The sequence below is a fragment of the Peromyscus maniculatus genome, chromosome 3 (assembly GCF_049852395.1).
Source record: "Peromyscus maniculatus bairdii isolate BWxNUB_F1_BW_parent chromosome 3, HU_Pman_BW_mat_3.1, whole genome shotgun sequence".
NCBI lineage: Eukaryota > Metazoa > Chordata > Mammalia > Rodentia > Cricetidae > Peromyscus > Peromyscus maniculatus.
This window is the reverse complement of record NC_134854.1, coordinates 10,156,219-10,181,915: the sequence shown is the minus strand read 5'-3', so window position 1 is coordinate 10,181,915 and position 25,697 is coordinate 10,156,219. Positions and strand designations below refer to the sequence as shown.

The 25,697-nt window shown below is 41.3% G+C and overlaps 1 protein-coding gene across 1 annotated transcript in view; it reads left to right on the top strand.

Annotated features, from left to right (window-relative positions):
• Positions 1-25,443, top strand: part of Cav1 (caveolin 1) — a 32,808-nt gene extending 7,365 nt beyond the window's left edge. The window contains exon 3 of the mRNA XM_006984280.4: positions 23,215-25,443. Coding sequence (XP_006984342.1) covers positions 23,215-23,556 — 342 coding nt within the window. The 3' untranslated portion in view covers positions 23,557-25,443. The remainder of the gene's footprint in view (positions 1-23,214) is intronic.
• Positions 25,444-25,697: the final 254 nt, after the last annotated feature.

The window sequence follows — 25,697 nt, the reverse complement described above, 5'->3', positions numbered from 1 at the left end:
ATACAACAGCAGGCATGTATTGCCCCACTTTGAAATAGCAGTTCACTATGATGAAATGCCTAGAGAGAGCCGATAGCTAGGAAGAGGGGCTGTGTATACTGATTCACCTGTGGGGCTCTGGATCCTTCTATAATGCCATGTTTGTAGTGGGGAAAGGGTAGGGAGGATGAATTCCTATGAAGATGGCTTGTTCCAGGATGCATACATTCTTTTTTCTGCTCTGGAGAACTTGTATGTATTTGCATATATGTATACAAATGCACTCTGTGGAACTGTTTATTATATGATACGCATTGTACTAAGATTTTATATACATATATGTATATGTATATGTATATATGTATATATATATAACTTATATGATGCCAGTGAATTATCTTTGCAAAGATATTTTGTCTTTGAAAGATATATATGTCTTTGAAAAGAATGTAGTAAAAGAGCCCTCCTCTCTCTCAAAGCTGCCTAATAGGGAGGAATTCAGTGATGTCCTGGAGTAGTGGGAAGAGTACTGTGCTAAGAAAATACTTATAAACAGTGTTCTCCTTTGGAGTTCTGTAAACTGTGATTAGATTGTATAAAATATTACAGTTAATATTTAATATTCTTTCCTCCCATATTGGTTTTCGAATTTTCCTATTGAAAATGTGAAATCTGAAGCCTTAAGAAAATGTGTAGCTTCTTTACAAACCCTAGAGGTTTCACAAATTTAGTCAAAACATCAGAGTCAAGAGAGGAATTCTTAAAAATCCAGATGCCTGGGAATACCAAGATCTGTTAAATCAGAACATATAGACAGCAGGCCTGAGTACCTACATCTTCAGGCCTTCAAATGATCATTCTCCACATGATTACATCATGAAGTCAGCTTTAGAAAAAGTTGTGCCCAAGTTGGCTTAAGGATATATACTCAGGTTTCTTCTACCCCAAGAGAACAGATGAGTCACATGGTAGAGGCTTTGTATTGGGGGTTTTGTTTTGTTTTATTTTGTTTGTCGGTTAGCTTTTTTATTTGTTTGTTTTTTGTTTGTTTGGTTTTTTGACATTTTCTGTGATGGAACACTATTTGAGGGTCTGGAATTTTAAACCTCACCAGAGAATTTTGAAACAACATGGAGTACTCCCAAGTCAGCCTTGCTCAATGGCTTTCCATCTCTTGAGGCCATTTGAGTTTAGAGCCAACTGGAATCCCAAAGCCCCAGGGAAGCCTGAGTGAGGCAACTATATATTCCATGTTGCCCCATACCAGACAATACTGATCAGTCTTGAGCAACCAGGTTTTTTTAAACCTTGAGCAACTATCAATTCATAACCAGAAGTGCCTCAATTTGGAAGAAAAAAATGTTCAAAAACATGATCAAAAATGCATTAGCAATCACCTGTCACTGATTCTTACGCCTGGGACATACTCAAAATCTCTCTACTCACTTGTCTAACAGATGGTACAAAATTTTCACATCCCAAGTGTACGCTGCCTTTCCACATTCTCCAGCATCACACTTTTCCTGCCCTTCACCACACCCAGCAAGTTGCCCCGTTATCTGGATGTGCAGTTTCTAAACGCAACCTACCCTATACTACCCCGTTGGATTCTTTCCATAAATCACAGGGTTAAATAAACTGACATGCCTCCATCACATGCTTGTCAGTGACTCAATCCAAAGTCTAAAATCTTTAACTATTTTTCAGTTAGTCCAGGAAACATAAAACAGCATATTTTCACATGAGCCATTGTTTAGGGAGGGGGAAATGTTTTTGAATTCTGTTTTAAAGGAAATCTGCGAGATCCATGTACTGGGCAACTACCAAGGGATTTAGTTGGTAGAACAGTGGTACACCTGCAGAGAATACATATTTCCTGCCTCTCCCGGAAACTGTGTTGATGGTTCAGATATAAAACACATCTTGCTTTCTTTATTGAACCTGATGAAGATGTCTCTTGTTGGTCATTACTTCATGGAAAGGGAAGTTCAAGCTTCCTTTTAGCCATTGCTGCCTGTTTTGGTGATTAAACACCAGGCATTTTTAATTTTGAGGATACTTAAATATGTTTTGGTGGAGTATATCTCACAATAATTTAAAAGTTAAAATTTTAAAGCTGCATTAAGTATACAAACCTTTACTGAGCCCAATAACAGCATTATATGATAGCTAGACCATGACAGATTCAATGCTAGATATTTGTGTCTAGAAATCAACCTGGGTCATGTGTGTTGCAGATATTAAACACAGTTTGATTCTCATTTACAGTGAATATTGAAAGACACTGAACCCAAATAGTGAACAAGTAGGAGACGGAATGCAAACAAACAAAAATTTAAAAAGTTTTATAAAATCTTTGTCCCTGGCTAGCCACCTGCTCTGTGCTAGGCTAGGCTACACACAAATATCAACTCCAGCTCCAACTTCCCCCATATTCACTTCTTTTTACACAGTGCTAGCATGTATTCATACATGGCAGGCTTAGGTATAAATTCAAACATTCATACATACGGCCAGGCTCAGGCATTACCTGAGTAGTTGAATCGTGTTCCATCACCAAGGGTATAGGATTTAGGGGAGAGATATGCACATAGGTAATCGTGAGTAAGATCATATAACTAAAGCAGTCAGGCACAAAGCAGAGAATTCTTCCTAGTCTTCAAAACCAAGTGCATATTTGTGCAGAAAAGGTTCCCACCAAGAGCAGCCAGGGAGGTGAGGGTGCCTGGCGCCAGCAGCAGCTTAGTGTGCAAACCAGTTCAGCACAGCCTTCTTCACCCAACCAGAGTATTTGCATCTTTATAGGTATCAGTGACCCACAAACAGGCTTTGGGGCCCCACGGTCAGCTGACGGTACAAGCCCTTTCAAGGGCTGTTTCCAGCATCCTGGTGCTAAATGTGTGCGTAGGAGGGAGAGCGGAATGGGAAGCCCCCTCCAGCACTTCCTACAGCATGGCTCAATGGAACTTACTCCCCCAGCAGTCCTGTGAGCTATATACTGTTGTTGCTATCAACAGCACATTCATTTTGCAAAAAGAAAACACAGATTGCTCAGAGCTGCACAAATAGAAAGTAGAAGAGTCGAGATTAGAACCCAAACAGTAGAACATAAAAGCCTGGGCTCTTCACCACTGTAATCCTATATCCTTCTGCAAACAGGTCACACTCCAGGGAAACAACGGTGCTGTGAAATAGCTGAAATACATGATGGCAGCCTCACCTTGACCAAACAGGCATTTTTGCTGAGGTCTATGTTGGGAGTGACAGGAATCACTGTAGGCCCTGACTCCAGATCCTGATGGGCTGGTAGGAAAGAAGAAAAATTGATGTACAAACCTATGTAAATTCCCAGGGAGGCAAAGGACACTATGTTGAAAAGACCTGAAATAAGCACAAACTCCAGGCGCTTCTCAGTGAGTGGAAGTAACATTGATGGGAGAGCTTTTAAAGTGCCTGGATTATCCAGGCTCATGAAAGTACCTGGGGCGGGGCTGATCTTGCTGGATGTGAAGGGTGTGGTAACCACCAGCGAACAACGAAGCCAGTCCCAACAAGTACAAAACAACTGTTCTGCAGGCCCTTGGTTGCCTGCTCAGTCTCTATAGACATACGTGCCATGGAGCCATACATTGTGAAAACAGGAAGCTATTGAAATACGTAGATGCTGGTGGGAGAAAGGTCTATTGAGTTCTGCAGGGAGTTTCTCTGAGACTTCCTCCCTAGGCATTACATGTTTGTTCTAAAAAACAAATGCCAGGAACAAAAACAGACTTAACTAGTGCATTTTACAAGGCAGCATTAGTCTCTTAGAAGAACTGAAGTGTTACATCAGTCATGCCTCACTGCTTGCCTTCCTGAGGCTGTCAGCAATAGAACACGGCCAGAAATGGGCATACCTGGACCTAGCAAGGAAAGGGCACTGCATTTGTTAGAATCATCACTGATTCTTTTTGTTACTTCAGTAAATCCTTCTTTCTTGCTTGTTCCTCAAAAAGCTAGACTTTTTGTCTGTTTGTTTCATTGCTTTGTTTTTTGGAAATGGCATCATTGAGAGGAAGAAGAAGAAGAAGAAGAAGAAGAAGAAGAAGAAGAAGAAGAAGAAGAAGAAGAAGAAGAAGAAGAAGAAGAAGAAGAAGATCCAACCAATTCCCAAAACTATTTTTTGATAAATCCCTTCCATTTTCTGTAGTTAAATAGATCTGAGAATGAATCGTTCCAATAAAACATGCTCAAGAAATACCTAGGAAGACCAACTCCCCACCAGACCCAGAGTACATGGAGTCCCAGAAGACTACCCCACACCCCAGCACTCAGGCAGGGCTCCAGCCATCCTGCAGCAGCAGCCTGGGATGCCTGTGAGTCGGTAAAGTCTGTTCTTTCCTCTAGCAGTTATGTTCTCACTGTTAGAGCATTGTATAGCTTTCCAGACATGGTCTCATGGCTCACTAAGAGCAAAGTGGTTTCCTCCCTTTCTTTTGAAGAGAGTGGTCTATCTCTTTCTAGCCTCATTTCATGTCTGAGTTCCGCAGACCCAGGCAATGGCCCTCACTTCTATAGCTACCCCAAACCTCCAGGTAGACCCCACAGCCCAGCACTGAGTCAGCCACCAGAAAATAGAGGCTCAATTGAATCAACACTCTGAACTTCTTTGACTGATTTAGTCTTTTTGAATGAAAACACAGTTGGATTACAATATCACCTGGCTTCATTTGTGCCCTTTTGATTGACTACAGCTTAAAACTTTGTAAGAAAACAAAAAACTGATGCAGTGATAAAAATGTCCAAATTATCAGTCAAAGGAAAATGTGTTCTACATGTATATATGCCTAAAGATACACATATTTGTCTGTATTTATAATACTTCTATGTGTAGTTTTAAGATGTATTTTTCAATGTTATTTTGAATTTTTTAAACTCCAGTATCAGATGAACACAATATCATACATCTTCCTTGGGCCTTCCAGTGTTGACCTCCTGGGGTGCCACAGATCAAATCCAAGCACCAGGGTATCCCAAGCACATTCCAAGGGTGCCACTGGCTGCTGCCTGGCTTCCCCACTTCTTCCTTCACTCTGCTTTATCACTCTGAGATGATGAGCATGCACAACCTGAGGTTTACTTGCTTAGAGGATCTGAATTGTCATCCACTATTCCAACAGCAGAGACATTTCCTCTTATCCCAGAGCTGATCTCTTGCAGATCACAGATATTTTCTCACAGAGAAAGAGAAAAATAAAACCAGAACAGAGACAAAATGGAACTCTGGGGTCAGCAGGTACTACTTCATTACTGCGTCTGTGCATTGAAAAACGAAAGGTCAGTGTTTATCTCAGATATGCAACCTATTCTTTCTCCTAGAATAGCAGATAGATTTACTAGAATACGTCTAAGAATCATCAGCTCGACTTCCAATAGGAGTCCCAGCAACAGGAAGAGTGTAAAATACGTGCATTATTATTCAGTTAAAAATGTGTAGGAAGAGGAAGTGCCATCAAGAAAGAGTGTAGAAGTGCAATGAGAATGTTAGAGGTGATGTGTGACCTGGTTCCAAACGTGCAGGCCAGAACCACAATCTTAGTACATACAATGCCTTGTCAGAGACTGGAGTGGGCAAGGTAAGAGGTCTTTCATCTCACAAACGACACCAGTTATTAATATCCTTGATTAAAACAAAATCAAAGTGACTTTGACAAATTACAGATAGCCTATAAACATACTGACCGTTACAAAGCACAATTTTGTTAAAGGACTAGAAATAAAATATATAATGAGAAGCAGATAATTAAACATGAGAAACAGGGAAAGATGTTCTTTTTCAAGGGAACATGTGATGTGGAAAGCCAATATGCCCATTGAACATAGTGGAATAGAACTCTCTGTCATAATGATCCCACAGTGCTCTGGGATCACCCCCTCCTTTGAGGACCAGGGCCTGTTTTGAGAATCACTAGTGTAAATATGCCCTTAATGGATGCACACACAAAATCCCTTGGGCAATGGGAGATGCCAATTAAGTCTGTCCGTTGCTCCAGAACATTAAGCATCTCCATAATCAAACGATGCTTTAAAGTAAGTGTGATTTGATGTCTCAAAAGGAATATCACCTTCAAGATTCTTTACCTTACCAGGCTACAGACTGCTTGGTCTTGAAAAGGGGTGGAGACTCTGGATGACATTTTGAAAAATAATTTTGAAAAATGGTATTTTGGAAGAGACCAAGGAATGACAGCCCTTTACTTATTATCAGATTACTGGGAGATTTATAATAGAAATATTATTCAGATAGAGCCATCATTCAAGAAAAGAGAAGGCTAACATGATTTGCTTTAAAAAAAAAAAGTATAAAGTATTATCAAGTAGTAACAGTAGTTAATCCCAGGAATGTATCACAAGAAGCAGCTCCCTGATAGTTGTGTATTTATTTCCTTGTCTATACAACTTCTCAAATCTTCCCTTCTTTCCTCTTCAATTAAGGTTTTGTGTATGACAGCACATACACGCAGCCTGACATAGAATATATGAACACCTTCCTCTGTTGCAGCAGAGTACCTGATTTGCTTGGGTAAAGAGTTGAGTAGCTTTGCTTTAATCAGCAAGGGAGAATGAAAGGGGTAAACATCCAAAAGCAGAACACTGAAAAATGCATGCATTGTAGAGACCAAAAGGTCAGCACGAAGCATTATCTGTGTGGCAAGCCCGTCCTCCACTCCCTCCTACACAGCACATATTCACAGAGCTGGCTGCTTGTATAAACCCCATTGTGGTAGAACCTTGAGATGTAACTTCATGAGAACATGTGGCTTCCACAGAGAAGCTCTTCGTTCAGCCTCAAATCATCTGGAGAGCATTTTAAAAACACTGTACATCTGCACATGGATGCAGAAAACCTGATGTAATTGATCTATGGTAGGGCCCAAGCCCCATGGAATCTTCCTTTGTAGCTCCTAGATACAGCTGATATATAGTCAGAATTAGATTCACATTGGGTTAGACTCTTGAGATTTATTAATAAAAAACCATGTGTCACAGTAAGATTTTTCACAACCATAAAGGCAGTAAGGTATTACTTCACTAGCTCCTTAATGGTGTGCAGGAGGGTCTTAGCCATTTTGCCAGAATATAATGTTTTCTGCTGCAGCAGCTCTATGAGATACAGTTTCCATGCAGAGTGAAGGTCATGGTACTTGCAAAATCCGGCTATGGCCTGCCTTCCATCCATTTGATTATTCTTCTCCATTCTCCCCCAAGAGGACAGTCAGCTGTTTGGAGCACCAAAATGTCACCTCCAGTCCTTTTTTCTTACCTACCCTGGAGCTATCAACTCATACTGGTTTTTCTCCTAAAAATGCTGTAGAACACCTTTATACCAGTAGCCAAGGGGTCTTCAGAGAATCCACACCAGGCAGGTGTTCCAAAGTTCTCCAGTGCCTCACAGAGAAGAGAATCCAAGAGAATCAGTGACATTTACTGATGCCAGTTACTCTTCAGAGCAGAAGGGGAAACTAAGTCCAAAGGCATAATTTTCTAGTCTTCTCTTGGACATGTATCTCCAGTGTTATTTAGGGCCTTGGAAAAGTCCTATCTACTTCCTGTGTCTATAATAATCAAAACGAAGAACCAAGACAATCCCTAAGTAACTTTCATTTCTAAAGATTATTGTATACTTGTATATTGTATACTTGTAATTCAAGTATACAAACATTCATACAACAGCAGAAACCCAGAAATATACCTGACAAAGAGGAAGATTTTGCATCAATAAAGTGTGTGTGTGTGTGTGTGTGTGTGTGTGTGTGTGTGTGTGTGTGTGTGTGTGTGTGTAGACAGGGTCTTACTAAGTAACTATGGCTGCTCTGGGACCATCTGTGTAGATGAGGCTGGCCTTGAATTCACAGACATCCACCTGCCTCTGCCTCCAAAGTACTAGGACTAAAAGCTTATGCCACCGAGGCCAGCTAATCATCAATAGTATTTTTATCATGAATTTCCTAAATTTTTACCAGTTGGCATCTTTGCTCTTAGTACTGCAACTATGACAATTAATGAAATCATCTTTGAAAGACTAAACTTGAAGGTGGCCTGCTGAACTCATGTGTTCCACAATATGCGCTTAGTTCTGAGGACGATCTGGAGCTGAGGCTCACGTCATGCATCCGGACTCTGTACTTCGCACTCTTCTCTTTTACTGCCTCCAGATTGGTCGCTTGTGTTCCAAGATGAACCAGAAGTCAGTTCCAAAGTTGGCTACAAACCTTCAAGTTTTCCTTCCCCTTTTTTGCAGCTAGTCAATTCATCCAAGTTCAGAAAGCAGAGAAGTCATAGCTGAAGCTTTGGTTAGAGCTGGGGTCTAATAAAGACCTAGCTAAATAGAAAATTCCTGTGAAGCCAACAGTTGTCAAGTTCACCACGTTCGTGTGGCCCTGTTTCTGGAGTTCCTTTAAGGCCCATCTGTGAGCAATAGGATCAGATGACTAACAGGCAAAAAAGGCAGCATTACTTTGAGTCATATTTTCCTGTCAGGGAGCTGTAAAATTTGTTTCTTTCCAACTGACATAAAGTTTAGCATTTAAAGGCCCACATGATTTTAATCCCATCACTTAGCACCCCAGCTGTGAGGCTCTGAAGGTAAACATGAAGTCACTTGAGTTCTAGGCCACCTGAGCACTCTTAGGACTCATCAGCTCTCACAAGCAAAGCTACACCCAAACCTGTAGGTTGGAATCTGAATTTTCATTATACACAAAACTAAATCAAGCCATCTTCCTTGCCATTAGTCAGTCTCTGTGCATGCTTTTACCAAAATTATTATACCTGGATTGAAAAAAAAATGACTATACCAGTGAATTCAGTTTCTAATCCATGAGCAAGATAATAACATATTCAGAACTCTGTTTCTTAAAGGGGATGTAAGGAAGACAGTGATTGCTCTTGTAAGGAGGAGGAGGTGCGACTCAAACACCCAGTGTGGTACTTTGAAGGAGAAAGGCCCCTATAGGCTCATATATTCAAATGTTTGCTTCCAAAATATGACTCAAAGTAATGCTGCCTTTTTTGCCTGTTAGTCATCTTATCCTATTGCTCACAGATGGGCCTTAAAGGAACTCCAGAAACAGAGCCACACGAACGTGGTGAACTTGACAAACATTGTTGGTGGCGCTTCAGGAGGAATTAAGTAGTGTGTCCTTGTTGGAGGAGGTAGTCACTGGGGGTGGGCTTCAAGGTTCCAGAAGCCCATGCCAGGCCCAGTCTCACTTTCTCTGCCTTCTACCTTTGGATCAGGTTGTAAGGTCAGCTGATGCTCTATCACCATGCCTGCCTGCCATATGCTTCCCCCACCCTCATGATGGTCATGGACTAACCCTTGAAACCATAAGCAAGGCCCCAATGAAATGCTTCCTCTTATAAGCTGCCTTGGTCTTGGTGTTTTTTTCACGGCAATAGAAGAGTAATCAAGACAGCAAGTTTCACTAATTCATTCATATATTTAACAAATACTGATTTACGAACCACTGTATTTCATAAACTTAGAGTCTAGGAGCAGAAACAATACACACACACACAGAGTAGGGAGAGGGAGGGAGAGAGGTAGAAAGAGAAAAGGAGAGAGAGAGAGAGAGAGAGAGAGAGAGAGAGAGAGAGAGAGAGAGGCATACCATTAAATATAGTGATGAAGTGATAACCTGGGTAGAAAAAAGCGTTCAAGTGAGAAACCAGTGTGAAGCTAGAAGGAAATCTTCGAGGCAGGATAGAGAAGTAGCCAGGTAGACAGTGGTGGGGGTAGCAAGCCAAGCACACCCCACAGCCAGTGAGAGGCTCAGTAGCGGAATGGACTTGGGCATGGGCCTGGGTCTAGGCCTGTGCCTGGGACATGTCATCCTTGATTCCTCGAAATTCTAGTAGCTAGTGATCTGGAGTCATGAGGGATAATGACTTCCTCTCTTACCTAAAAGCAAATGAGTCCATCCCAGAATAACAACACCCATCCCTGGCAATGATTCCTAAGTGAGTCTGCAAAGCCAAAGTTCGTGTCTATTTAATTATACTGTCCCCTTTTCTATGACCCACAGCCAGCCTTATGACCTTGACCTAGCCCTGTCTCCTCGTTTCATTTATTCCATCCTCAAAAAGCAAATGCTTCCCAAATGTTAGATGAATAAATAAAGGGCTCCACCAGGCCATGGCCATGCAAAGCAAACATCCCTGCAATAAACAGAGGCATTCCAGGCTGCAGCTACTTCTAAACTGAAGGTATCACCTTATCCTAGCATATTATGATGTTTTTAGCGCAGGATTCTTAACTAGGTGCAATGTTTCCTCCCTTCCAAGGGAATATCTGGCAATGTCTGGAGACAGCGCTACTTGTCACAATTTAGAGGATGTTACCGGCATCTAGTGAGTAGGCTTCAGGGACACAGATAATCATCCCACAGCGCACCCTCACAACGGGAGCTTATATAAACATAAATATCAAGCTGCCAATCATGTCCGTGTGGAAAACCCCATTGTAAAGGTCAGGGGCTGTGTCTGGATAGTTACTTTGCTTAAAGCGTCAATTCTGTACAATGGGCTGTGAGCCTCCTTGTGAGGATACTCAGATGTATCTTTCCCCCTGTTTGCCAAGTCGCGTCCAGGCTTACAGTGATTTATTTGATTCATTTTCTATTTGTTTAATAAACAGACTAAAAGCACTGGAGGGAAAAACATTCCAGCCGTGAGGTAGAGTGAATGCTGTTCATAATGCTCCTTTGAGTGGGATGGTAGGATGCTGCCTCTGCCACCAGGAAGGACACTGTGACCACTGCAAGAGGAGTCCGTGCTGTTTAAAGGGCTCAAGCAAACACGTTTAGAAACTATGGGAGTAGCCTGCAAATGGCGAAGACATGTCTGCTTGTTGTATCTTCAATAAGATATAAAGAGTCTTTTTTTTTAGTATGGTAATCATTCATATCTATTCCATGGCATGTCCAGAAGCTTAAAGTATAGTAAACACCAGCGCATAAACACAGAACTCAATGAGCAAGCCAGACCTTCCGATGAGCCCTCTAATTGGGTGTTAGCACAAAATAAGATTTCCATGCATTTAGTGAGGCAGGCCTTTTCTGTTGGAGACAGCATTTACCATGCTCTGGATGGCTACAGTTATTCCTTCTCCTGCATGGCAAATATAAGTGGACCCGAATAGTCATTCTTCTCTGTCCAAGTTCACTAACACTCAGTCTCCTGCTTCCTATCTCTGGTCCTTTCTTGGTCTATTTTTATACTGTTGTCTGTTCTCTGTCGCCTGTTTGGTGACACTCAACATCAACAAGTGGCACCAAATGGACACCAGAAGTCTGTGGAGAATAAAAGGAATCAGGAGGTACTCAGCCTCCTTTGTAGAGACACATCTGCAACTAGACACTTTGTGATGAGGAAAATGTGAAGGTGTATGAACAAAGTATATTAGATTCCCTAAGGAGACTCCTGGCCAATGGCCTCAATTACACGATCTGGTTTTAGGTTCCTGCCCAGATCACCCTAAAAGAGTGCACACTGTATATGAAGAGGTGTGGAAACACTCAGGAATCCCTAAACCCTGCCATTGAAAACAGGGATGTGTATGCATTTCCTACGAGTTCCCACCACCCAACTGTTACAAGCTGGGTTACATTAAAGCAGCAGATATCCACTGTCTCCTGGACTGAAGACAGGGGGTCCGAAATCAAGGCACTGGGAAGGCCATGCTCCCTGTGAAACCTCTGGTGGATATGTCTTTTCCTTGTTTCTGGTGGTTTGTTGAGCATCTCGGCAGATTGTAGATAGCAGCTACTTAACACAATTCCCTGACTCCATAATCACTTGCCTTCTCCCTGTGTTTATTGGAAATCAGGGTTCTAATTTAGCTTGTAATGGGGACATAATTCAGTGCACGGCAAAATATAATCTAGGAATGTACACCTGTGTTATCAGACCGGGGATATTCAGTCTACAATGGGGAAATGTAATGTGACTCCTTCCTGACCAAGACCACTGGACTAGTGCTCCTGGTACATCGGGCACTATCCTAGACAAATTCCATAAGTTAACCATAAAATACTTAGAATATCCCTATGGCATTGGCACCACCATACCTGCATGTTCTAAATAAGAAACCAAGGCAAGGAGCAGATTAGCTGTTTGTGTGATGTGATACCACCACGAAAGAAGGCAAATCCAGCTTCTATGGTGTTGACCTGGACAATGTATTGCATTTCAAAAACAATACACTCATATGCTATTACATTAATTCAGATCTACAGATTGAGGTTTGTAGAACTCTCTATTAGTAGCTTTGTTTTTCTTTCCTAGACCTCCTGCATCAAACTCTGAGTGGGAGGGAAAGATGCCCAGATACCACACACAGACCACTGGTTCTGATTCAAGACCCAGAAACTTGGGTTTTCACAATATCTCCAGGAAACTCTGAAGCATTTTAGTGTTTGAGAAACTGTCCATCAGGGATAAGGAAGAAATAAAATGTTATGTTTAAAGAGAGAGAGAGAGAGAGAGAGAGAGAGAGAGAGAGAGAGAGAGAGAGAGAGAGAGAGAGAGAGCACCAGGCGGTGGTGGCACACGCCTTTAATCCCAGCACTCGGGAGGCAGAGGCAGGCGGATCTCTGTGAGTTCGAGGCCAGCCTGGGCTACCAAGTGAGTTCCAGGAAAGGAGTAAAGCTACACAGAGAAACCCTGTCTCAAAAAACAAAAGAGAGAGAGAGAGAGAGAGAGAGAGAGAGAGAGAGAGAGAGAGAGAGAGAGAGAGAGAGAGAGAGAGAGAGAGAACAGAAAGGAATAGCAAGGCAAGGGTCCCAGAGGTTGAGAAGAGTGAGGTTGCTGAGGACTGGACGTGAGGGAGAGAGTTCAAGGCCAAGTTAAATCCTGGCTTCTCACTGCAGACCTTTTCCTGCCCTGTAATCCATACCCCAAACTCTTCACTTGCTCACGCTTGTCAACTTGCACTGACACTCTGGTAATGGATGCATCCTTCCCCCTTGCTCCTCAAAAGACAGTCCTGGGAACTTTTGAAAGATGAGGTTACTTCCCATCTCCCACTACAAAGCAGCAGGCCTTCAAGCCAAGAGCATTCATCAATGTTCCTACCCCAGATTTACATTCCTCTAAAGTTACGGGTGGGTCACAGTGGGGTTCATGTGACTGTAGGTGTTTCTAACATAGTCCAGACCCTCTGCCTTCAGAACTGGCTGCAAGAACGCCACAGCTTCTTGCCCAGTGGTGCCAGTTTTGCCAGTAAAGTCTGCCTCTGAGAAAACACATGGGAATTATGGCAATGCTGCTGTGTTCTGGTAACATTTAATTGCGTTCTTTCTCATCCTCGTCCATACCCACATGCTCATACACAATATTATTCCATCAGCTTCAAAGGCCTCTCAAGATGTTGGAAATCTGTGTGGGAACAGAGAAGGGGTTTGGAATACACTCTCTGCATGTGACTAGATTTGGTGTACACATTAGAATTTTAGAAATATGTATTTAATTTTGAAAAAAAAACATACACTTGTTTTTATTGAATATAGGGTGGTAGAAGTACACCAGGATTTCTACTGAGTGGTTTTTCATAATAATCATCGTAAATTTTAACCAATTCATATTTTTAGATTAAAATTAGGAAAACCTGCTCTGAGGGTGTTTCCATTTGTTTATTCATTAGATCCTGATGTCATCCAGTATATCAGGACCCCAGAGATAGAAGAAGGAAGGAAGCCAGGGCTGCAAGGCCAGAGGATACAGCATAAAGGCAACAGGGCTGCCATTAACTACAGGAGCCATGGCAGGCTCCAGTCCTGTTTATCACTGAAATAAGAAAAGAAATCTTGTTTAACATGAAAGCCTTGGAGGCTAGAGAAACAGCTCAGTGGTTCAGAGAGGGAAAAGCTTTTTCTGAGGATACAAGTTCAGTTCCCAGCAGCCTTATCAGGTGTCTCACAATCACTTGTAACTCCAACTCCAGGGCATGCTACACACTTTTCTACAATCTGCAGGTACCTATGCTCATGTGCTTCTACTGACCCACAAGCAGACAGATTCACACACAAATGATTTTGAAGTGAACTAAAAGTAAAATGAAAGCCTCAGAACCGGGCTTGTAGTCTTAGTACGCAGAAGGCTGAGGCAGGAAGATAGTTCAAGACTAGCCTGGGCTACATAAGGAGATCTTGTCTGAAATAATGAAAGTGCAGACCCCAGATCCCACCCCAGAGAGTCTAATGAGTGTGTCAACTGAGAATATGCATTTTAGCACTTTTTCCTTAGAAAAATCTTCTTGCCATGCAGCTCATGCTGAGAACTTCTGAAAACCAAGAACCATTACTATTGCATTTTGAAGTAGTAAATTTAAAAGTCTAGATTTGCTTGTCTAGGTGTGTTTTCTAGATCAAAATGTCTCTTGGTCTTTGGAGCACATCTGACATTCTGGCAGGGTTCTCCTGAAAAATAGAACCAGTGGAATGTATGTCTTATAGAAGAGGAGTTATTAGAGCAACTTACACACGGGGGCTGCATAGTCTAACAATAACCAACTGCACACTGGACAGGCTGGGAATCCAGTAGCTTCTTCAGTCAGGAAACTGGATGTCTCAGTAGACCCAAACAGGTCCTGTATGCCAGGAAGATTCCTGGAGAGCTGCTAGTATCCAGTCCACAGTGGAAGGCCAAAGAAACTGGAATTGGATGCCCTCAGAAAGAAACAAATGCAAGCAGACAATATTGCTTTTCCTTCAGACCTCTTCAAATATCAGCCACCGATGGAAGGCACCACCCATCTTAAGGCAGTTGATCCACTCTGGAAATGCCATGGTATGGGTTGGATTGTAAATACTAGATTGATTTTAGATCCTGTTAAGGCGACAACTAAGACCAGCTATCATGTGCTGTGGGATGTTCTGTATGGCAAATGTGTTAATAAATAAAACACTGATTGGCCAATAGCCAGACAGGAAGGATAGGCAGGACTAACAGAGAGGAGAAGTGAGGGAACAGGAAGAGAAGGGAGAGACTGCCTGCAGCCACTGCCAAAGGAAGATGTAAGGTACCGGTAAGCCACGAGCCACGTGGCAAAGTATAGATTAATAGAAATGGGCTGAATATAAGAGTAAGAGCTAGACAATGATAGGCCTGAGCTAATGGCCAAGCAGTTTAAATAATAAAAGCGTCTTTTTGTTTATTTTAAAAGTGGGCTAAGGAACTGCCGGGGTTTGGTGGGACCCAGAGAGAAAACTCTCCAGCTACAATCACATTTGGTTATAAGCTCGAGCCATTTGAGGCATATGGGTGGATAGTCTTATACAAACACTGTAAATGGTCTAATTATTTTTCTAAGATTCTGTGGATTATAGAAAGTTTAAGATGTTATATTTCCTTTTCATATACTTATGAATTTTTGCCTCAGCATCAAAATTCTAAGAAATTAGGTATACATTCACTGTGAATGTTTATATGTAAGTATGAAAGTTAAATTGTCTAATATAAAAGATAAAATTAAAATGAACCATAAGAGTGACTTGCTTTAGAATTGGATTCATTAGCTACACCTTCATAACCAATTATCCTCAAATTTAGTAATGTAGAGCAACAAACATCTATCACTTTACCCATTCTGTGTAGTGGGAATGAAACTGTGACCTCTCTGAGTGGTTGTTCAGGGTCTCTCACAAGGTGCAAGGCAGTTGTCAGGACTGGATCCTTCCAAACCCAAGGTCAGGGAGGTAACATATCCAGACTCATCTACATGGTGGTGACTAACTCTTTCCTTTCAAGCTGTTGGGATGAGGACTTCAGTGTCTCAGTATTTGATAGCCAGATGCTGCCTTTAGTTCTTACCCATGCCCTTCTCTTTCAAGGAAATCCAATCATGGCAGCTAACTTCCAGCAGAGCAAGCCAGAGAGCAAGAAAGGCACACAGTCAGCTGTTACAGTGTTTTGTAAACTCATCTTCAAAACGACACCCTTCACTTTTGAAGGACAATCACGACTTCTAGCCACCAACTCAAGCAGAGGGCATTGAAAGATGTGAATAGCTGGAGAGGGATCCTTGAGACCCATTGTAGATACTATTACATTTAAATTTCATTTTTATAGATGAAAAACACGTTGTACTGCTTCCTTCAAAGTTAATTTATCATTCTGATATTAATGTAAACATTTCCTAAATTAAGTTTGGCTGCATTCTGTGGGAATTTCTTGCAATGTGGGGAGGTTAAAGCCAGATATGGAACATGTTTCTAAATGTGTACACAGTATACCTACCAACAGAGGGGTGTGTTCTGGGAATTAAACCTAGAGCTGTGGTTTAAAATAATGTTATGGACATAGCACATAGAAAAAGCCACATGGTCAACATTGCTGGCCCTGTTTCCATAACTGGTAAATGGCGGAAGAGCATCCTTTCCATCCCCTGTCCTTTTGTTCTTTCATGTCACCTCGTGGTCATGAGATGACATCACTTTACTGTTGTAAGCAGGATGAGAGCGGTCTTCCCATAAGAACCAGTCTTTTTTATTAAGGAAGATAAAGTTTTCCTGGAGGTTGGAAATATGACTTAGCAGCTGAGAATGCTTAGTGCTCCCCCAGAGGACCAGAGTTACATTCCTGACACCCACATTGGGTATCTCAAGACTGCCTTTAATTTCAGCTTCAGGGAATCTGATGCCCTATCCTGGCTTCTGCCAGCTCATCTACACATGTGCACACACTAACACACACACACACACACACACACACACTAAATGAATACCTAGCAGACTAACTTAAATTTTATTGGTCAGAACTGAGTCACATGTATATTCTCAACAAACCACAAGCCATTTACCAAGAAGACTAACATGATAATCCCAGGTATAAATTAACCATGGCATAACTCTGAGATCAGAAGACCTTTCCAATTACCTAAGTGGTTAGGACTCTGTTGGGACAGCAGTGTGACTGTTGAACAGACAACAGATGGGTCTTCAGCAAACATCTTGGTAGCTGCTTTGTGATATGTCCTACATTTTAAACATGCTAATAATGTTTTAATAGATATTTCTTATATTCTAATACAATTAGTTTCCACTAACAGTATAAAAATATATCTTCCCCACAGAAACCAAATGTGAAAACATTGTGCATAAAACCACAAAGGTACCTAAATTTTCCTTGACTACTTCTTATTCAGAAAAAAAAAATCCGTATTTTGAGACAGAAAAAAAAACTTGACCGTGTTTCTTTAATCCTGTGTACATGTAAACTGCCTTTAAAATATTATCTTAAGATATATTTAACAGGATGGGCCTTCCGAGATTTATTGCATTAGCTAAACATTATCAAAACATAATAAGACAGATTGCGTTTCTTGACATCTGTTGCTAGACTTTGTTATGTTTCAGAAACAGCCACTGCTTTGCAAAGGTATTTTAGCATCATTTATAAAAATCTAGTAATATAAACTGTTGACTCCTGAGAAAGCATCCATTGGGACATGGAAATACTGCTGAAGCACATCCGTACTTTTGATCTGTAGGTCTGCGGAAGGATTATTAGCAAAATGGCAACATGTTCTTTAGATTACAGGACAGAAAATCATTTCTTCGGTGGGCTAATTGAGCATCATTAGAGGTATCTCATTCTAACCCACAGGTGCTTACACCACGGGTTGTTCTTGTCTCATCTTTGAAGAACCTGCTAGAAGAGAAAGTAGGAAGAAAAGCCAATTTCTAACTCATATGCCATTCCAAATCTGAGTGAGCACATGTTCTAGGTGAGGCCAGCAACACTGAACAGAACATGGTTCACAAACAGTCACCTAGTCAATGCCAGGGCAAAATTCCACACCAACCAAGGTACAGGCACATTGGAGAGGGACAAGTGGAGTAAGTCCCCTGTGAAACAGGACTCAAGAGTGGCTGTTTTGATGGAAGGTTAATCAGTCTGATGCTTTATGTAAACAGTGAGAGCCCAGGCGATGGGCAGAAAAGGGGCCGACACTTGTCTACAAACGGACCTGTGGGGCCTCTGGCGATCAGGACAACGTTTCAATTCAAGTACAAGACCAGAAGTTGTTCTTGTTGGTCAGAGAACACAGCCACCAGACTGACTGGGAACATGTGGTGATGGCAGGCAGTGGTGGCAGAAGCCAGGAGTGTTGCTGAGCCTGAGTTCCAATCCTGTGTCTATCATTTGGTGAATAGATAGCCTTGTTCTAGCCAAGACAGTGGTGGTCATTGGTTCCTGTCTTTTAAATGGGACTCCGGTCCTTTATGAAGCCTTTGCTTTAAATTTCTATCAATCTACTACATAACTGTCCTTTGGTTGGTATGGAATTTTGCCCTGCCATTGACTAGATGACTGTTCACTTAAAGGAACTATCCTCAGTTCAATGTACTTTGAATGCAAGTCAAAATATACACTAAAGATAGTTTTTTGTTGTTGTTGTTGTTGTTTTTGTTTTTTAAGTATTCCTCATGGCTTAGTGATTAAAAGTGCTTGTTATACAATTATGGACGTCAGAGTTTAGGCCCCAGCACCTCCCCACAGACAGGCACACCCAGCTGAGCAGACACACACACACACACACACACACACACACACACACACACACACACACACACACTTTAAAAAAAAAGGTGTCCATTTCCAGTTTTCTTCATCCTGGCTGAAGTATGAAAATGTCATGAGCACAGTATTAAGGAGACATCTCTCTAAGACATATGCAGAGATACTTCCAAGCCAAAATCTTAGATGACAGGGGAGATTTGTGGGTACCTAGAGATAGAATAGGTACATGGGAAAAGGGAGGCGGGGTAGGGGCAGAGCTCTGGCTGTTTGTGCATTTGGGAATTGTGAAATTAGCATTCTAATTTTAGCTTTTCTACCAATTCACTTGGGACCATGATATTCTCTGCCTCGGTTTAATCATTTTGTGCCTCAGTTTCCATATCTACCATTTAGCTTGACAGTCCCTGGCTGAATTCCCAGGATAGTAAGAACATACTGTTCCAAGCAACATAAATATAATCAGTTCACACAACTCAAAATATCCCTGTTACCAGATGTCCTGACTTAAAGTGGTAATGCTAGCAAGAGCCATTCCTTCAACAACTGGAGAGTGCTTCTGGGTGCCAGTCTACCCGGCAAAAATTACGCACCAAGCCTAGTGTAAGCGTTTGGAGTCCCAGCAATGCAGAAGCCAAAGGAAGGTTGACCTGCAATGTGGCACATGCCCGCTTTGCTCTCTAGCATCTGGGTGACCTGGAGCAAATTATTAACGTCCCTTAACGTCCTCATCTGCGAAAAGGAGTGAGAATGGGCATCTCAGAGGCTTGCAAGAAAGGCGATCACAAGCACAGGTTAGCCCTTTTGAGGCTGGGGTAGGCACTGAATTTGCATCTTTTCTGGGCTGTGTCAATCATCCTTGCTTATCTATTAAAACCCCAGTCAGCAGAGCAAGGAGCTTGTCAATGCTGTTGCTTGTTGAGAAGTTGCCGCGTTCCAGGGCTTTGTACTCACAGGAAGCACTCACTCAGTACCTGGATGTCGCTGTAGAAATGGAGGTGGGGAGGAGGAAGCAGCCCTCTGGCTTTAGTGCTTCATAAGTCCTCCTTGCCTCTACCCCCAGCTACACCCGATTTGGCTGTACTGTTCCATCCTTTTAAGCCACTGTCAATTCTTAAGACTAAATTAGCAACATAACTATATTTATGTAATTTTTCATTGTTTTTTTTTCCAGAAAACATGCACAAAATTCTCTGGGATACTTGAATATTGTGCTCACTTCCTGTTTTTGGAAGGCATTTAAAATGTTTCAAAAGTACCTAAAAATGAGAAAAAAAAGGATTTCCAATATGCTTACTTAGATGTACAGTTAAGGAAATTGTTATCAAGAAAGTTTACGTATAAACACATGTTCCTAGATATCTTCCCTAACAGAATATACTTTGACAATATAGCCAATTACATATATTCACATATATGTAGACACCCAGACATGCACACATATGTTGTACCGCCCCTAAAGCCATGCTAAGGAAAGGTTAAATGTGGCAAGCTTCTAAAGCTACTAGCATGCCTATTCATTACTGGGAAATACTTTCATATTCAAATGTTTTGTAAAGTGGCTCAGTATTTAAGAAAGCATCAACTTCCTTTAGAAGAGATTTGAGTCTCAAACCAACCTCTTATTCACCTTGACAATTCATTGTCATTTCTGGGGTAATAAGAAATAGATGTTCCCTGTAATAAAAACAATGGGCCATTGTCCTTTGTGCACTCAAGCAGGTGTGCACTCCTAGGACATTTGTAAACCACCATGGTTTATACTTTGTTCCCAGATTTAAATTTTCCTGAAAATTTTGACATCTTCAGTTTCACTTACAAAATAATGGCATCTTTAAACAGTTTTAAAAAAAAAGAAATATATTTCAGTTGAATCGAAGGAAAATCAATCATCAGTTCTCATTTTTTATTTTTTTGGAAGAATTTATTATCATAATTTATTATCATAACCTTGAAAACAGACAATTATAAATATTATAATACATTATAATTATAAATAAATATATTACATTATTCAAGCATTGATATGATTTGCCTTATATTTCCTGTATGGTGTACATGTACATGTGTATGTGTACATTTACGTGTGTGTGTATTAAAGGACATATCAGGTATTGTTTCCTCCAAAGGCACCCATCTTTTTTTATTAAGGACAAAGTCTCTCACATTAGACTAGGCTGGGTGGCCTGCGGAGCCCTATGTCTGTTGTTTTGGTTTTTGGTTTTTATTTTTTTTGTGGGTTCTGGGAGCTAAACTCAAGCCCTTGTGATTGTAACTGAGCTATCTTCCTGACTTCTTGCAAGCTGTGAAAAAAACACAAGTGGATGTTTACCTCTGAGTCTAGGTCTAAATGTGCTGAGGAAAAAAATACAATGACTATTTACAAAATTATAGCTGAACTATTTTTGCATATTATACTGTTAGGACACTGGGCAATAGAGCAAGAAACAGAATGTTCTGGAAAATAAACTTTAAAAACTGGTAAGCATCATGTACTTTTTCCAAAAGACATTTTGGTGTGTTAAATCAAAGGTGACTCTTTGGCACCAAGCAGCGGCCAGAAGTTCTAGCCTTGACTCTGAGCTCTGGTGGCTGCAGAAACAGCTACAGAAATAGTCATCAGTTTGTGCGGGTTTCAGACTATGCTAGAACCCTCCACATAGCAGCCACCAGGAAGCAGTAGCCCAGAACTATCCAGCCTTCCTGATGATAATTTGTTTTCAGTCCTGTGCTTCATTTAGTTTATATAAAGTCTAAGAATTAACTATGTCGGTGAACAGGTACCTAGAAGTGGATGCTAATGCAAAAGGGATGCATTTACACTAGCAGAGTTTACACTAGCATCCCCCTATTGCTGGGAATCTGTCTTTAGAAAGTCACCTTGAGTCTCTTCTTCTGCAAAGTGACAGGAACCTGCTATTCCAGGGAGCTTTGAAATCCCAGATCACCAACCCACAGAAGCGTTTGGTGGGTGAAGTGATGTGACTGCAAAATTGGTTGGTTGGTTCCCAGGAGCCATTTCTAAAGTATTCATGATTCCCGGACCGCTGGTATTTATCTTGATCGCTACCAAAAACTACATTCTCAACTTGCCTAATCTAAAGTGAGGTTCTCTTCTCCTAATTTAATTTTTTTTCTTTCTAATTTTCTCCTTGCTCAAATGTTGCCTGTGTCCTCTCCAACAGTTAGATCAGGAGTTCAAAGGTCACCCTTTGCTCCTCTCTTTGAGGTAAACAAATTTTCCAGTAATATCCAGAAATTCTTTTCTCTTTTCTCTTGCTCCTTTTCCTTCCACTATTTCCCTCCTCCTTTCTCCCCTACTTCTTTCTTCCTTTTATTTTCTTTTTATGACCACTTTCCCACCTTGACTGTGCTGTCTTCACTTGGGTGTGCCACAGGCTCCCTGCTGGTCTCCTGTAGCTAGAAATTTTCCTGTGTCCTGACTGGCTGGCGGTTGGAACAAATCTCTCCCACTTGCATCCCCCAAGTAAACACGTAGAGGCTTATATTAATTAAAACTGCTTGGTCATTAGCTCAGGCTTACTACTGACTAGCTCTTACACTTAAACTCAGCCCATTTTTGTTAATCTATATGTTGCCACATGTTCCATGGCTTTACCTGTGTGCCATTACATGCTGCTCCTTGAACGAAAGGCAGGCATCTCCTCACTCAGCCTTCCTCTTTCCAGAATTCTCTTTGTCTGCTTATCCTGCCTATACTTCCTGCCTGGCTACTGGTCAATCAACATTTTATTTATCAACCAATCAGAGCAACACATTCACAGCATACAGGGTGATATCACCCATCAGTCTCCTTTCCCCTTTGTCCAGCATACATACATACACACTCACACACATAAACACACACACACACACACACACACACACACACTTGCGCATGTACATGTACTCATATTACATTGTCAAATTCATTGATGAAATTCTACATGGTTGTGCCTGAACTTGCCTGCTCTAACATCCTCATAGACCCTCACCATTTGGATAACAATATTTTGGTCTCAACCTCTTTCCACCTGGTCATTCTAGTCTCCTCTGCCTGTGACACTCCCCATCCTCATTCTCACTTGCTTCTGAGGCTTGGCTCCCAACATTTCCAATTTCCTTCTTTCCTTTCCCTGTCACACACATTTCCAAAGCTCTGCTAGAGTCTTGCCTGTCATCTCAATGTCTCAGCTCACCCAGGACCTCATTTCCTGAAATGATTCTGCTAATTCTGTTTGGAAAGTCATTCATGGATTCTAAGCTAACTAGTCCTCAGTACTGTATGTATGATTGTCTTTGAAAGCAGTTAAATTATGTCACATTCTTTACATTTTACCGTGTTTTGTGTATCCTTAGCCATGTTTCTGAGTTTTACTTTGAAGCAAGAAGTTTAAACGTACTCATTTGTTCTAAAAGTAGTAGTTCTCAACTGTTGACACAGTAAAGAAACACCTGGAGAATATGTTAAAATTCTTTTGGGCTCCACCCTAGAACACTCAGATCTGAGAGGAACTCACATATTCGTTTTCCAAGTGAGTTCCAAGGAGGCAGATGCCTGATAATTGTCTGGCACAGGGCTGGCAAACAAATCTTAGATATTTGCATAAATCTCCAGTCCTATCTCCCCTTTCCTTCTGTTCACACTCACATTCTGCAACCTCTTTCTTTCAGATCGACTTTGAAGATGTGATTGCAGAACCAGAAGGGACACACAGTTTTGACGGCATCTGGAAGGCCAGCTTTACCACCTTCACTGTGACAAAATATTGGTTCTACCGCTTGTTGTCTACCATCTTTGGCATCCCTATGGCGCTCATCTGGGGCATTTACTTTGCCATTCTCTCTTTCCTGCACATCTGGGCAGTTGTACCGTGCATCAAGAGCTTCCTGATTGAGATTCAGTGCATCAGCCGCGTTTATTCCATCTATGTCCACACCTTCTGTGACCCACTCTTTGAAGCTATTGGCAAGATATTCAGTAATATCCGTATCAACATGCAGAAAGAAATATGAGTGACATTTCAGGGATGGAAGTATTCTCAATTCTTTTTTTTTTTCTTTATTATTTCCTTGGTGCCAATTTCAAGTTTCAAGTTGCTATCACAGCAGCAATTTATGAATGGTTTGTCTTGGTCCAGAACAAAGAAGTCATTCACTCAGTTTTCCTATGTACTACTTATCTCTTGAGCTACTGCGTCTATTTTTGACAGTCTGAAATGTTTAAACCCACTCCCACCCTCTCTTTGCATGTGGATAATTGTTTGATTGGCTAAAATACAAACATATCGTTGAAAGAGAAAAACGGTTAGAATTGGGGCGGGGTGGGGTGGGGATGGAAAAAGAGGACCACCAACCTCAACTACCCATTCTGAAATGATGATGTCATAGAAAGGGAAGATTTCCAGGCTAAGGCCTCATGTCTAGGGACATGAGGGCAGGTTTCAAACAGATACTTCCTCAGCCATCTGAGGAGTTAGCTGTTGCCATTACTCTTAACAATCACAATCTAGTGGGATCTAGGGACCACTGTCAACTTAGAGACAATAACCTTCATGCTCATGGTAGCAGTAATGTCTTATTCATCTTGACATTTTAACCCATTATCTTGTGTACCTGAATATTTGTTATTACCTATAATAAGACCTGGGTGCCTTCTAATTTTCCATGTTTCCTTTTCAAAGAGGGTCTAACTCATCAGCTCTCATTATGCCAGCGGCTTTCCTAAAAAAACAAAACACAGAAAATCTACTTGCTAGTTTTCTATACATGTTTCTGACTCTGCGATACAGAACCTGTTGAAATTGATATCTGTGCTTGGTCATGTAACATCTTTCTCTATGTTAAGCCTGGTCAACATTAACCCAACAAGATGATTTAAAGCAGACAAGTGAGGCTGAGCTCTCTCTCTGGGCCGGCAGGAGTGGAAGCCAGCTTTTCCTGCCTCTCAGCAATGGAATGAGGTCAGCATGTCTATTCAACCTCACTTATTTTCAAGAACAACCACACTTGACTGAATGGAAGCTAATTCCTCACTGGGATGGTTTAGTGGCTCAACACTGTGCTCCCTTTCCAGCTGATCAGTGGGCCTCCAGGGAGGGCTGCCAAAAAGGAGGCCACCAAAATGAGAGCGCCAAAGCTGTTGCAAGCATGACCCCTTCTGCGCATAGCGCTTGCAACAGTCTATAATGCTGTGACACATGACCCCTCCCCCAGCCAGGAGCCTTTGGACTAATCCAAGCATCACTTTGCTCAGAGAGAAGATGGGGGAGGAGGCAGCAATAAAAGCTTGAGGTGACGTTCTTGCTGGAATAAGTTCTAGTTCTTCTGAACCCAAACTGAGGAATTTTACCTGTGTACCTGAGTCCCTCCTGAAAGCTGCCTACCTGAGACACCCAGAAGCTCTTTAGTCCCCCACTCACATTTCAGCTCTGCCCTGGGGGGTATTTTTTTAATTCCAGGTAGGCTTTTCTTTTAATTCATACATTTATTGGAATTCTGCTTGACTTTTGTTTCCTCCCTCAGTTCCGCTGACACTTTAACTACCAACCTGCTACCTGCTTTGATTGTTTGCATTGAAAACAGACACTGGCATGGGCACAGTTTGACTTTTCAACTGTGTACATAACTGAAAATGTGCTATACTGCATACTTGTTTAAATGGAAAGATAATCTTATCTTTATATAAGGAGAATCACTTGGGAAATGGTTCTGCGATTCAGTCTATAAACTGTGTGTCCTAAGACATGTCTGTTCTTCTTGATTCTTGATCTCATGTAAGTCAGTTGCTGGTTCAAAAAGTTACTGAAATTTTATATGCTTACTGATATATTTTACACTTTTTTATGCTGCATGTCCTATAAAGATTTCAAACCTGCACAATAAAAATGTTTAACAGTTAAACAGGTATGTGTATATATGTACGTGTGTGTGTGTGTGTATGTGTGTGTGTGTGTGTGTAGTAAGCATGTGTATAATGTGTATTTGCATGTTTGTATTGTGTTTGGGGGGTAGCAAACTTCTCAAATATTAAAAGTTCATTTAAGTAAGATATTTCTGCTAAAATTCATTGCTATTCATGGATTACTTAAAACAATTTAGCTATAATTCATAACCAAAAACAAAGGGGTTTTCAGCAATTTACACAATGATTTATT